The sequence below is a fragment of the Excalfactoria chinensis genome, chromosome 5 (genome assembly GCF_039878825.1).
Source record: "Excalfactoria chinensis isolate bCotChi1 chromosome 5, bCotChi1.hap2, whole genome shotgun sequence".
NCBI lineage: Eukaryota > Metazoa > Chordata > Aves > Galliformes > Phasianidae > Excalfactoria > Excalfactoria chinensis.
This window is the reverse complement of record NC_092829.1, coordinates 36185644-36200984: the sequence shown is the minus strand read 5'-3', so window position 1 is coordinate 36200984 and position 15341 is coordinate 36185644. Positions and strand designations below refer to the sequence as shown.

The 15341-nt window shown below is 41.5% G+C and overlaps 1 protein-coding gene across 1 annotated transcript in view; it reads left to right on the top strand.

Annotated features, from left to right (window-relative positions):
• The window catches only part of EXT2 (exostosin glycosyltransferase 2), a 67682-nt gene extending 59164 nt beyond the window's left edge, over positions 1-8518 (top strand). The window contains exons 12-14 of the mRNA XM_072338874.1: positions 285-413; positions 2806-2888; positions 8073-8518. Of these exons, the coding sequence (XP_072194975.1) occupies positions 285-413; positions 2806-2888; positions 8073-8211 (351 nt within the window). The 3' untranslated portion in view covers positions 8212-8518. The remainder of the gene's footprint in view (positions 1-284; positions 414-2805; positions 2889-8072) is intronic.
• Positions 8519-15341: the final 6823 nt, after the last annotated feature.

Below are 15341 nucleotides of genomic sequence, written 5' to 3'. Positions count from 1 at the left end.
TAAGGGGAAAAAAAAAAAAAGAACACACACACACAACCCCCCCCTCCACACACAAATTAATTGTAAAGAGATCAGTGTGCTGCTCAGGAATGAAATAACAATGCACTTAAGCATCCAATAATGTTTCTCATCTGCTAGAGCAGTCCTTGGCTGAAGGCTGTATCACAATTTGTCCATAATCCATCCTTAGCTGCCTGCTGTTCAGTGACTGAAAGATTTAGTGTCTCATAGTTACTGCATCTCTATTTAAAATCATCTTCTTTCCTTTTCCATCTGTTCTGCAGTATTTCAACTATCTTTACACCTACAAAATGCCTGGAGATATCAAGAATTGGGTGGATGCCCATATGAACTGTGAAGATATTGCCATGAATTTCCTAGTGGCAAATGTCACTGGCAAGTCAGTCATTAAGGTAAGCCTTTTCCACAGTTTAACTTTACAATGTTTGAAAATATGTACGTATTCATGTAAATGAAGATCATGGAATATTATGGAGTAGACCCTCCTGGAAGCTTTGCTAGGCAAATGGAAGAGAGGGTGTTGATATGAGATAACCAGCACGGCTTTGCCAAGGGCAGGTCCTGCCTGACCAACCTTCATGCTTTTCATGATTGTGTTAATTGTGTCAGTGGACAAGGGAGGAGCCAGTGTTGTCATCTGTCTGAACTTCAGTAAGGCCTTTGACATGGTCCTTCCTAGAATCCTTATAGTTGGAAGGGACCTCTGAAGGCCATCTAATCCAAGTCCCCTGCAATAAACAGGGGCCTCACAGTTATTGCCCAGAGCCTTATCCACCCTCACCTTGAAAGTCTCCAGGGACAGGACATCAACCACATCTCTGGGCAACCTGTTCCAGTGCCTCACCATCTTCACTGTAAAATATTTTTTCCTTATACCTAACCTAAGTCTACCCTCTTTGAGACTGATTATTAAAAAAAGCAGCAGCCCTCACACTAGAACAGAGAGGTTGAGGTTCTCTGAGCTCAGGCACTCATGGAAATAAACAGAGAAGCAGAACTCTTTCCTGTTTTTTCAACTGATCCCCCATGACATTCTTCTCACCAAGTTGGAAAGATACAGATTTGAGGGGTGGACTGCTTGATGGACAAGGAACTAGTTGTGAGAGCATTCCCAGAGTGTGGTGGTTTATGGCTCAGTGTCTAGATGAAGATCAGTGACAAGTGGTATCCGTCAGGGATTAGTACTGGGACCAGTACTCTTCAGCATCTTCATCAGTGACATCAACAGTGGGATCAAGTGCACCCTCTGAAAGTTTATGGATATGCCAAGCTGTGTGGTGCAGCGCACCCAAGGGACAGGATGACATTCAGAAAGACCTAGACAGGCTGGAGCTGTGGGCCCAAGTGAACTTGCTGAGGTACAATAAATCCAAGTGCAGAGTCTTGCGCCTGGGTTGTGGCAACTCCCACTATCAATACAGGCTGGGAGATGTAAGGATAGAGCATAGTTCTGCTAAAAAGGGCTTGGGGGTACTGGTGGATGGTGAGCTGGATGTGAACTATCAATGTACCAGAAGGCCAGCTATATCCTGGGCAACATCAAAAGAAGCATGATGAGCAGGGTGAGGAAGGTGATACAGGATCTCTGCTCTGTGCTGGTGAGACCTCTTCTGGAGTACTGTGTCCAGATGGGGAGTGCTTGGTATGTACTGAGGATCCATTTGAGAATGTCCAGAAAAAGTGATCCAAGGGGTAGAATGCCTCCCCTGCATGGACTGGCTGAGAGAGCTGAGGCTGTTCAGCCCCTGGTATGGTTCCTCATTCTACTTTCAGAGTAGGAAAGGCTGTATTTAGTAAAAATTTTATGCTAACTGGAAACATAGGATTGATATCTATGTGTATATACACCAACCAACATACGTGCATTTTAATTATTTGAGATCACTAAAGGAAAGAAATGGCCAACTGTCCGCAGCTCTCTGTCCTGGTCTAGCAACAGCTGATTTATAGGAATGTTAATTGCAAGAATGTTAATTGCAAGATCAGCTTTAAATGAACTTTTTATCCCTGAATTAATTTCCTGACATGTTTCGACACGTTTTCAAGTCTGGACATTCACTCTGTACATTCATTTCAAAGTGTGTCAACCTGGAATGAGATTTAGAGGCCACCAGGCATTACTTCAATTAGCAGGGTCTGCTTTCCCTTCTGTCCATCATCATTTACTGGGACTGGTGGCTGCATTTCCTAGAAAAGTCTTTAGAAAATAAAGTGTGCGTTTTTGCTCAAAAAGTTTTTGAGCTGTATGAGGGCACAGCAGAGTAATTTGGCACCTCTGTGCAATTCAGAGAGCCTTGTAGAGTTTGCCAGTCAGCTATTAACTGGAGTGAGCAAAAGAGCGTCTGTTGGATTAACGTTACGGTGAAGTATGGGAAGCTATATTTCATCGCTGTTATGGCTGCAAGAACAAATGGTGTTTATACAGGGACCTTGGCAGTGAGAAAACAGTCATTAAACAGGAATTAAGGAGCTTGTCATCGCCACTTCTTTTCAGTTACAGAAGGAAAAACCCCTCCAAGCCGTTTTTATTGGGCCCCTGTGAATTTTGCAGTCAGCCAGGCCAGATGGAGCTGAATGGAGGAATGGAGTGGCCTTTTTTTTTCTTTTTTTTCTTTCTTTTTTTTTTTAATTCCCCCCCTTCCCACCCCCACCCCCCACCCCCCTGTTTTGAGACAGCTCAGTTTTCACTGCAGGCATGTTCAGAGGTATTGCACTGCTCTCTGTGCAAGGAGATTAATGTCCCTTCTGTTGATATTCGATGGTATCTGGCATGCCTTTGTGCAGGTGACCCCACGAAAGAAGTTCAAATGTCCAGAATGCACAGCTATCGATGGGTTATCACTGGACCAGACACACATGGTGGAAAGGTGAGTGACCACTCTTTATTCCTCTGATTGCTAGGTTCTTACCCATATTCCATTAAATTAGGATCAAAACCACTTGCTGATTATATTTCTGTAAAATACTAATTTTGAAAGAATGTCTCCTGGATTTGATCAACAGAAGCCATTCCCACAGCGGATAATTTGACACTGAAAAGCAGACTACTGAAAGAACTTTAGAAAGGGTACATTTTTTAGCAGAATTGCTGTAAAGTGTATCGGACATGTATGGCATACAGGTTGTTTGATGTGTTTTCAGTAATGTCACGTTTCTATTCTATCAGGGAATGTAGCTGTATCATGGAACAGTAATGAATATGAGATTATTATTATTTATTTATTTTTATCCAGACTGTTTGTTTGCTTACTGAAGAATGACTGACTAACAGGGATATAAATTGCTGATGTTATTTGCGTTGTTCTTTGTACATTGTCTTTCTGAAATGCATTGTTTCCAATAATGAAAGGCATTCGCCTGCACAATTGCATGTGGCATTTTCTAACAATGGCAGTAATATTATATTTTGTGAGAATTTTATTTTGAAATGAAGTATGTGTTTGCAAAGGCAGCAAATGCTTAGTGAAATACTGTAAGCTGCATAACTGTAAGAGTTCCATTCCTCTCTTTACAGTAAAATGGCTTCCTAACTTTGGCCAAGCACTGAACTTCCCTCTACACTGGCTACTAAATACTTAAAATAAGGAAAACATGTCTCACTTTCACAAAGTCTTTTGATTCACTGTTTGTAAAGAGCTGAGAATAAATGTACATTAATTATTATTAGATGACATTAACCAGGGGCAGACAAAGGCTTTTCCCCTCAGGCTTCTTTGCCTGTAGCATTTCCTCTGCAAGCTTTGGGGAAAATCATTTGCAGCCATACAATTGATGGGAGAACTGTGAGCAGGTAGCCTGAGCTAGTTACTTGTGCAGGTATTCAAGGACCATCCTACTCTTTGTGAAACAAGTAGTTTATCACACTTGTCATGGATATAGAATTTATATGTATTGTCCATCAAAGAGTGCAGCTACCAAAGTTAGACCGTAGGTGTTTGGACAGGATGTATAATAAGGCTAGCTTAAATATATATATATATAAAGTATAAAATATATATATATATAAAGTCAGTTGTAAAAGGTACCCATGAAAATAGTAAAAATTACTCTGCAGAGAACTCCTTTAGAAAGGGGCTGGAGGCTCTTAAAGGTTAGCTGAAAGAAACACAGGGGGATGTCATTTATCTAGCTGTTCTGTGCTGGCTTGCAGAATGGACTCCCAGAACCCAGGTGAGCTTTCCTATGATCGTGCTATTAGCATTACAACCTTGTGTAGGAATTTCTGTCATGAAGTAGGTTCTCATTAAGGTTAGTGCTATAAAAACAGAAGATGAAAAAGCCATCTTTCCTCCAGAGTGCATTATGATGCAGGGTAAAGGTCATTTTTCCATGTCTCCAGCAATTATTGTGTTCTGAAAGTAAAGCATCTTTGACAGTTTATCCGGAACATGTTTAAGCTATTGCATTGCTTCTCCCCTGTAGTTTCTGACAGTGACAGTAACTGAGATGAAACTGAAATGTTACACTGAGTGCACATCCGCACGTTTTATTTGTCCAGTCAAAGATGCAAATACTGCCATGGAGTCTGGGTGCAGGAGAAAAGCTGGAGGTTCACAGATTCATGCTTCATTTTGAAAATGATAAATTCTGAGAGTACACACTACACCTGATACCTTTCCATCCCATATTGCTATTGGTACATTACAGTGTTGGATACCTTGAACAGTGCCTGGGGTATCAGGCAAAGAGCCCTTCACTTGCAGCTTGCCCAGGTGTCTGGCCCTTTTTTATTACCATTGACAGACTGTGAGTAGCCTGAGCTAGTTACTTGCCCAGATATCCAGGGATCGTCCTGCTGTTTGCAAAACAAATGGGTTTTTGTTTCTGAAATAGCACAGAGATGCACAGCATCTGCCCGGTGATTGTTTTGTAAGTGAAGAAAGCATTGAGATTTCAGTTGTGGAGATCTGTCCAGGAAGGTCAGTTCTGTTGAGTGCTTTGACATTCTCAACAGAGACAAAAGAAAGATGGCAACAGATGAACTCTCTCTCTTTTTAATTATTATTGTTATTTTATTTTTTTTTACTAATACTGGTGGATATTTACAGTGATTCACGGGAAAGGCAACACAGCTATTCTTCCAGCTATGTAATTTCTCTGAAATAAATGAAAGACTTCAGACCATAGGGTTATGGAGCTCCATCATTAACTAAAGAAACCTTTGAACAAAGAATCACCTTCTTGCCCTAGGTTGGATTCTACATCGTATCGAAGAGGCTTTAGAAGGGTCTTTTAATCCCTGTACATACAGGTGCTGTTTAAATAGCAACAAGTTTTCTTCACTTAGCATCTTTGCACCTAGTTTTCAATAAAATTAAGAACTTTATAAAGCGCAGCTTAGATGGTGGCTGCATGTACAGTAAATGTAGCAAAGAGTTGAGCTGCTTTTGCAGCAGCAATGAAAGTGGTATTTTATTTATTGAAGTCAAAATAGGAATGCTTTCTCTCAAGAGGCAAACTGAGCAGATAGTTGACCAAAGAGTGTGGGTGCAGATTTACCATCACCAAAAGTATTTGAGTTGCAAAGAAGAGGAGACCTTAACAGGTATTAAGTTGATTCAGTCTGCAAAGGACAGCAGGGCTCCCAGTATCTTGATTCACACTATCTTAATTCCTTGATGAGCACAACTGAACCTTGTCAGCAGAGCAAAGAGAAAATGAATAACTGTGGGAATAAAAGATGTCTCTGTTAGTATGAATTTGCAGAGCTAACAACACAGCCAAGAAAAACACCTACCCTCTATATAGGACAACATGTTATGTTTTTTTGCCTTCCTGTTTCTGAATGTTTAATGTGCTAGATGTCCTTTCTGTTTTATATTATCTGAAAGTGACAAATACTTGAGCATTCAAGTGATTTAGTTCAGTGAAGGAGATGACATTTTTTTGAAAGAGGCAACTTTCCTTCAAACACATGTTGTGGTTTGTGTGTGACATTTCTTTCACTCAAAAAAACTGCTTCTACTATTTGAGTTTGGTGTTTCCTGAGGACTAAGTTTTATGATTAGAATGCCATTTTTTTCATGTAAACATTTCTTTAGCAACCAATGGGTGATTTCTCAGTGGTGAAAGATGTTGTACTGGTATGCCTGGTCTTACCATGGAATGAGTTTGGCTGTAGAGGGTGTCCATCTTGGTATTTCTCTAAGACCTCAAATTCAACTTAGTTTTGTGACCTCATGGGGAAGAGAGCAGTTGGGTCTCCACTGTCCAATTGGTTTTATGTTCTGCTCAGAGGATGCTACTTAGTTCCGCCTGTGACAGTGTTGGCTGTGACGTGGACACATGCCAACCCGGCAGCAGGCTGAGATAACTAATTCATTTCACACAGGCCACCAAGCAGCTGTTACATTACAATGTCTTTCAGTCATTCTTGGCAGAGTCAGATTTGAACCAGTGGAGTAGAAGTAAAAGGCCTTGTATTCCAGAAACCAGTGAGGCACAGCAGCTGTGCAGGCTTCTCATATATACATCTACTTCCTAGCCTCTGAAGTCTGGGCTTTCCTGCTATGAAACAACTTCGATTGCATTTTGCCATTGCAAGGTTTCCTCGTCCTCTCTGAGCTCCTTTTTGGTTATTTCCTAGCACGAAAATTTGAACCCAGAGGTAGAGTAGGAAGAAGTGTGAGGATATGAGAAGATTGCAGAAAGGGAGATCTCTGTATTTGTTTGTATTGAGAGTTTTATTCAAGTATCATCCATTAAGTCATTTTCTGACTCTCCTCAGGCCAGGAAGGGGATTAAAAATAGCTGTGCCGGAGATGTAGTTCTTCAGCAACTTGAACTTTGTGTTTTTCAGTCATTTATTCTAGCTAAGGAGAGAGTATGGAATGGCTGAGGGACTGAGGAATTAGTTTTGAAAAACAGTTTTGCTGTCCCATCTGCTTCAAAAGAATGTTTGGATCAGTGTTGAGCAGTCTCCATCACAAAACTGTCACACTCAGTTGGTATGATTGACTGGGTCTGTTCAGGAAAGTGAATCCCGGAGCCGTCGTGACCCCCTAACCCTCTGAAGGGGTCGGGAAGGGAGAGCAGTGGTTGCAAAGAGACCTGCTCCAGGACTGCCTGCAGCACGGCAGCCTCCCCAGCTGAGTCAGAGCACCTCTCTCTCTTCGTTTCCGAATGGCAGAAAAAAAAAAGTTCTTGCAGAGTTACATCTTGGGGACTGTCGTCATGTTTCTCAGTGTCTGAAATTTTTAAGAGCTGCATTATGAAGTAAGCAGCTAATGCTAGCTGAGCACTGACTGAGGTGAGATTACACAGGTAGCACGTCCTTCAGTGAAAGAGCTAAAGGAGCACTGTAAGGTTAAACATCTGTTTGCTTGGCTTTTGAAGCACATGGCTGCTCCCTTTCACAGCATTACTGACACCTGAAATTATTAAAACTGGAAGTATTGTCGGTGATCCGATCTCCTTCATGCTAATGTGATGCCTCACCACTCAAGGCTGTTATTTAGACAAGGAAAATAAGCTAGTTGATTTTGTTTTAATTTTTATTTAGCTTTACCTTTGAGTTACAGTATAATCAGCACCACGTATATAACAAAGTGTGGTTATTTTTCTGGGAAAGACAGGGTTTCTGAAGAAGTCTGGAAAAAAAAAGAAGACTTTTTGTAGAAATTCATTTTCATAGAGGCTTGTTTTTTGCAAGACTCTCATTTTGAGCCAAACCAACCCAATAGTGGCCCTTTAAGAGACATGTTGGCAGTTAATCTGTTCTGGTTTACAGCATGTACATTGCTTGAAGAATGACTGGAATTCTAGGGGGAGGGAAAGGGGAAGCTTTGACCTCCATGTGCACATGTGCTGCTGCCAGCATCCCCTTGCTCTTCTCTGTGATTAAATGGATAAATCAAAGAACACCAACTTCTCTTTAGTTCTCTCTGCAGTGAGGCTCTCTTCTTACTTACTGGTAGCCAACATGGCTAAGATACTTCTAAACACATGAGGGAAGGTTACCGAGTTGTTTTTCTACCAGTTATGTTGGTGTGGAAGCTGGTAACCAGCCTGGTTGTTGCAGTTCTTAATCACACTGCTTTCCCTTTTACCAGATCTGAATGCATCAATAAGTTTGCCTCTGTCTTTGGGACCATGCCTCTGAAAGTGGTGGAGCACCGTGCTGACCCTGTTCTGTATAAAGATGACTTTCCTGAGAAACTGAAGAGCTTTCCCAATATCGGCAGCTTGTAAAGGCAGCTGTGAGACAAATTGAGCACTGAAAACACCAGCAGAAGAGGTACTAAGAAGAATATAAGTCTCTAAAAGAAAAAAATAATGCTAGAGAGTGGGTTACATCTGAGGGAGATGGCAATTAGTGTATTCTGATGCGCTGTCCTCCTTTTATATTGCACTAAGATGTAGTGGAAAGCTGAACAGCTCCTTCTCTGTTGCTCACAAAGGATTGAATCTATTGACGAGTCTACCAGAAATGTCAAGCAAACACTTCTCCAAAGGAGACTGTGCACCTGGGAGAATAAAACTGAATTTCTCTTTCTGTGACATGACTGACTTCTTCAATTGAATGTGCATTGGCCCTCTGGTTTGTAAGCATCCGTCCGTCTGAAGCAACTGTCTCCAATGTATAGCTGCTCTTCTGGGAGGAGCTTATTTTCTGGGTGGTTGGTGGACGTCCATCTTGAGCTTAATTTTGGGCTTACGTACCTTCATAACAAGCATTTTTCCTGGTTAGTGGGACAAATGTTTATTTTTTTACAATGTTGACAACAAAAATAAGTATTTTGTTACGTGGTTTAAAAAAGCATTTTCTTACTTTTTTATGCAAATTGAGGCACACAGCAGGATGGTATTTAATGCAGAGACCTGCAGGATACAACTCCACTTTCTGTAGCCTTCCTTTCTCCATAAATCTCAGGTTTTCTGCTGCATTGGTGCAAGATACTGGGACTGACTCTGTGTCAAAACCAGTTGTATTATACAGAGAGAAATGTGTCTTTCAATCTTATGATATATTCGCTTTTCATTTTTCAGCAGAAAAGCCAGGTAACGATTTTACATCACGGTCATATGTTGCAACAGCAGCTACAAAGTAAAGGTTTAATGTCTGAATCTTCTTCAGCAAACAGTCTGTTTTAATATTGATTTGTAAACCGGTTTACAGCAGTTCTCACTTACAGCTTTAATGTGCAGGGATGTGTGCATGTGCAAGGTATTACTAATACACACCGTACTCTGCTGGAAAAAAATTGCTGGGTCTTAGTTTGTAATTTAACTAAGGAACCCATTGCCGCAGGCTGCCATTGAAACATAGAGCTCTGGAGATCCCTTACCTTTCTTTCAAGCCTTGGCAATGTTTCTCAACACTGAAATTAACTTCAATTAGAAAACTAAATTCAGTAAAATTAGAAATAAAATTGCCTGGACTATTGCCTCTTGCCCTTTGATATTAAAGATGATCTCAAGTTGGGCTGAGAAAAAGATCTCCTTTCCAGCTCCACAGATAAAATGTCTGTTACCAGATAAGGGCGATTTAACCGGTTTTTGAAATGTCCATTGCTGCCAGTTACAGGGATAGCCTACTTGATGGACCATCGTTCCATTCCACTGTGAGCAACCTTATTTCTCAGATTTTGCCAAACCTCAAACAATAGGACAAGTGTTAGGCATCACAGTTCACCCCCTCTCCTAAGCTGGGTAGGCAGCAATGACAGAAACCAAATGAAAGTCAGGCTAGAAACAGGAAACATCTGCTCCTATTTGTCTCACCCCCACTAAGACTTATCTTATTGCCCAATACAGTGGATATGCTGTGAATGAAAATCATATTGGAACAATAGCTCTGAGGGGATGCTTCACTTCATAACTCCGCTGGGACGTGCCTGTAAACTGTATCGTCCAAATCTCTGGGAACGTTTAATTACTACTAAATGTTTTTCACTGTAGTCTTTGTTTCATTCCTGACTTGCTGTGAGAGGGATGTTAGGGAGTTAGGAGTGCTTTAGCAGTGACAACATCTGCTGCTGCACAGTGGGTATCACAAGATACAGGAATGTCTGTATCTGTTCTCTATTTCTTCTTTGCAGTCTTGTGTGTTCATGAAGTTTCTTTCTGCATCTTTCTGTCGGTTTATGTCCTGGTGCTTGAGCATCAAGAGATACCAGCATATTTCCCCTGGGAATTTTTCTTCTAAAGGGTGGCTGTGACAGTGTAGTGGTCGCTTGAACTTTAGTCTTTTTTTTGGGGGGACTGATCTCAGCTTAGCAGTGTAACTGATGTAACTGATTTGTTACATTATCCTTGCACAGAATGGTGAAGCTGCTGTGATTTTCTTTTTGGTATTGCATCTTTTGCTCAAGGTGTAAAAAGACGTGGAGGATTTCAGCTGGTTGATTGAATATTTTTGGGTGGTTGACAGCGTAACAAGCCCTTCTAAACTGGTCTTATGGTCTCGAGTAAATTAAAAGGCAGCAGGTCTTTGTATCTGCATCCCAGAGTGTCAGAGTGTATTTTCTGTCCTCAAAACATCCAGTGATCTGTACCAGTCTTTTTTATTTTATTTTATTTTATTTTATTTTATTTTATTTTATTTTATTTTATTTTATTTTATTTTATTTTATTTTATTTTATTTTATTTTATTTTTCATCTTTTAGCAATTTACTGTTGGTTTTGTCGGGCCGTCTCACTTAAATGGTAGTTTTTTCTCTGCTGATGCCATGGAGAAAATTGACTGAAAAAAAAAAAAAGTGTAGAATGACCTACTTCTTCATTTCATTTATAATTGTTCTGTTGTTCTTGATGCTAAACCTATAAAGATGTACCTATATGACTGGAATGGTTTTATTGTTAGTTGTTAAATTAAGATCAATGTTCACTTTTCATTGTATATATGTTACCAGAAGAGTTTAATATTGGTGTATTAAAAGGTAAATCCAAGGAGCGTTTGTTGTATTTCACTTTCAGAGCTGTGTTGGTATATATAAGGAAATACAAATGCATTTGCAAGAGAGAAGCTGGGCTATTTTGCTACACAGTGCTGGGCTATTTTGCTACACAAATCTGTGTTGAACTTGAATATCCACCATGTATGTCATCAAGACCTGTCAGTATTTTGTCTTGCCCATAAGCAGAATGGATGGTTCTTTGAAGCAGAAGTTTGCTCTGCACGAATATATCCCAGTCACCTTCTTTGAACAAATCCTTGTTACTCTTATTTTCTGCCAAGACTTGACAGTAGCATTTGTCTTAGAGAAATAGGGAACAGACCCTTTCTCTTTTTGTGAAGAGAGACAGCAAATGTTGAAGAATTGTGCTTTCGAGAATAGAGCTTTGCCTGAATCATCATAATGGTGGAATTCAGTGTGGTAGCAGCACTTTGTTTCATCACTTTCTGCACCAAGCATACTGCACAAGGGCCTATGAGTGATACACCTTCCTACCTGTGAATAGTGAGGGGTATGATGGACCACACCATGTACCCTTTCAGTCCTGGTAAGTCTTAAGGGTGTAATTTTAGCATCACGAGCTCTCCCTGTGTTGTATTGACTCTTTCCTTCCTCCCAGCCCCACTGGCTCATTGCAGGATGTGCCAATTCAAGCCCTAACATGCACTGATCTCTTTTGCCATCTCCTGCTCTTGAATGTCTTGCTTCCCATCTTGCTTCTGCTGGTGCAGTTCAAACACTAGTGGCTTTACTGCAACAAGTAGTTCTTCCCTATGTTGAAAGCTCCATAATGAATGTCTTGTAACTTACATACTTACAACAGGTAGAGCATGTTTTGATCAGGAAGAATCTCAAAATGGTTAATTAGTACTGCAGAAGTCTCCTGTCCAGCCCTTTCACTTGGAAGCTTGTTACTTGCTGTAACAAGACTACAGCACAAAACAAGGAAGAAAAACAAACTGACAGAAGGATTTTAAATGCCTTAGCCAGAGAGAAGACTAAGTGAGTATGAATTTCTTCATTATTCTTAACGATTCGCATGTTAAAATTTTGCTGGAGCTACTGCAAAGCACATTAATTCGTTTGTAAACAGATGTAGCTCCATCTGTGCTGTACAGGTAGTTCTTGCAGGCATGGAGTCTCTTCCATGTACTCAGAGCAAGGAAAAAGAAAGTTCTGCAAAGCCATTATAGAAGAAATGTGCACTGGAAACTGAGATAGTTTGATTGCTAAGCGTCTTTGAAGAGCTGAGAAGAGCAGAGTAAACACTAGACAGTATTCCACCTATATTGACTTCTTTTTTTAACTATTAGGCCCAGAAAATTTGTTTCTGTCAAACTACCAGAAACCTGGCCTTGTGTCTTTCCATAGCACCTGTTATCCTGTGAGCAGGTGGTCACTTCAACCCTCTTGCAAACCTTGGTACAGATGGAGACGTGCATTTGCTTAGCAGAAATATCAGCTAGAAGCCTTTTAGTTTACTGATGAGTTGGGAGTGTTTTGGTTGTATCTCATGCTGTTGTGAGCATACAAATACATAGCGTAAGCTGTTTTTGCAATGGACACCACTGCTGTATGAGCAGAACAGCAAACAGAGCATCGCACACATCCTGCTTGAGTAAGACCAGTATCTTACTTAGTATTGTAGATAAGTAAATGGAGAGAAGCTGTGGTGTACCCATAGCCTTAGGAGGTTGTGTGGGTAAAAATAGAGTTGAACACCAGTATCCTAAGCCTCTGTTTTAACAAATTTGCTACACTGTCTGAGGTGTTTGTTTAGAGTTTTGAGTAGCTCGGTCCCAAGGTAGAGGACCGCTAGCCTTGACTTTCAGTGCCAGCATGCTTTAGCCTGTCCTGGCTTAAAGCCATTTAGAGACATTCCTGGTGCACTCTGTGTAATTTCAGCCTGATGGAAAAGGCTGTAATACAGTCCCACCTCTGCTGATCTTCAGGATTCCCCTGTCTGCAGCTTCTCATGGTTGCTTTGAACGTGAGTTATGTTTCCCATTAAAGGATAACAGCGACAATTGATGCAATTAAGTGGAGTGGCGTGGAGCTAGCAGAACACAGGGAGTTTTCCGACTGAAAATAGGCAGCACAGCTCAAAGGTATTCCCAGCAAGGTTGCCTATTTGCTGTTTTCATTTGTTTGGAAAAGGATCCAGTAATTCCACTTCAAATTTCCCTTACTTGTTCCACTTGCCTGTTTTCTTGCGGAAATAGGAAGTGTTCCTGTTCAGTCTAGAATGACAGCTCTACAAAAACTGTGGTTTAAGCTCAATGCAACTTGGTCGTGGTTTCATTAAGTCTATGAACGTGAATCAGTGCTCAGTACTAATCTGTGTGAACAGGAAAGACAGCAGGTAAGACTGACAGGAGGAATGGAGTATCTGTGAAGAGAAATAATATGTGTTGTGACTATTTCTACAGATTTATAAGAAAATGCTAGAAGAATTATGATATAATCTGTTGGATTTTTAGCCTAAATATTGGTTGGTGGAGGATTGGAAAAATGTGAAAGCTGGACCATTTGACGTGAAGATCTTGGGGTATACAGAACCGTGTAAGTTTTTTCTGGGTGTGCAGTTTTGTTACTGTTAATGTTGCTTTTAAGGATAATTTTAGCTCTTCTACCTCTGCCCCCATTCTATGCAGCAGTAAGAACCTGGAAAGTTAATGCCAAACCTTGGGACTGATGGTAAAGTGCTGCTTATAGATATTCACCTGCCCAGGGTTAACGCCTTCACTTCTTCCGCTCACCTGGTAGATGAGTCCCTTAGGAAGATGATAGTCCATAGAAATGCTGCTTTTTGCCTGATGGTCTGGCCGTCTGAAAACACACTGTGACACCTTTCTTCAGAAGAGAGGGCCGGGTCTCAGCTGCAAGTTATGCACAGAGACCCAACACTAGGGTGCCTACAGCTGAGGGCTGGTGGGGAACAATACCCCATTTGCCACACTTCATACAAAGACAGACAGGGGAAAAGGTTGGAAGCAGAAAGGACCGTGAAATGAGATCCAGGAGTTCAGCAAGGCTGCAGCAAAAGGAGCTCGTTGCTAACTCAGAGCATCTGTCTTTGCCCTGTGAGTAAGTTACGAACTGACAAGCAGGCGAAAGTGGAAGATCCTTTCACAAATAATAAACACTTGTTTGCCTCAGATTAAATGCAACACCTTTACATGTGGGCTCCATCTGGTCATAAATAGGTGCACCTTGCACGGCCGTTGCCTTTCTTGCTGATGAGAAGATTATTGTACATACATCTGTTTAAAGGTTAATAACCCGCTTTTTTAAAAAAAGGAAGAAAAAAAATGGCAAATCTGTTTAGTTTACAGGAAGAAAGAATTGTTTTTCATTAAAACTGCCTGAACTTTGCCCTGCCTCAAAGTAATATTCTCCAGCAGGTAAGGAACGTGTTAACTTGGGTGCTGTAGCCACATCTCCCAGCAAGAAATGTTGCTGTGTGTTTTAAACAACTTCTGTAAAGCTAATGGGAAAACGTAGCTTCAGCAAAAGGTGGCGGGCTTCTCATCTGTAGAGTTAATGGGGAGATTTTTGAGTTCTTTGGCAATATAAGGCCAGGAGCGATTTCTGATGTAAACCCATACAAGCAGGATGTTACTGAAACTGGCTTTATTCTCTCAATAGTCAGAGCTTTGCCAACATCTGGAGAATCTGTCTTTGAGTGCTTGGGGAGGGAAGGAATTTTTCTTCTGCAAGTGAGAGGAATGGATAAGCTTGCAACAGCACCTGCATTATCCCTTTCCCTGTGAGATGGAAAACAGCCCTGCTCCAGCTGAACCGAGCTGGTGCTCCCGGCCAGCTGATGGAAAGCTCTGCTGTTCTTGGTAGGTTGTTGGTGTTTGCTGGGTACCTCCTCAGCTCTGTTTATGCACATTCTGGTACGCATCTGGATGTGGGGGCTTGAGCTTTTACCCAGTCTGCTTCTGCCAGCACTGTATTCTCCCCACATTAGGATGAGGTTGAGGGACATAGGAACGGGTGTGTGCTGAGAACCTCTGGGGCTGAGGGAGGGGCCAGGCCCAGGGGTTCAGCCTGTCCTCAGCCCAGTGTGTCCCCATGTGGGCTGGTGGGGACTTGGGGAGGCTGTCGAGATGCTGCCACGCCAGGCTGCGAGCTGCCTGCCATCTCTTTGTAGGGCAGGGGCAGCGGGCCCGTGAGCTGCCACCTGTTGTTAATCTACCCCCGGCTAATCCATTCTGCACTGTGTCAGCAGTTCAAAAGGGCACTGTTAGTATTTTTTGCCAACTTCAATTAACGTGAGATTTTGGAGGCCCCTCTGATCACATTTCATCTGTCATGAGTCAGGAACAAAACAGACAGATTCCAGTTGAGAGGAGAGAAGAGAAGGAGTTTATTGCAAACCAAAACAACAACAACAGTGCTTGTACCTCCACGGC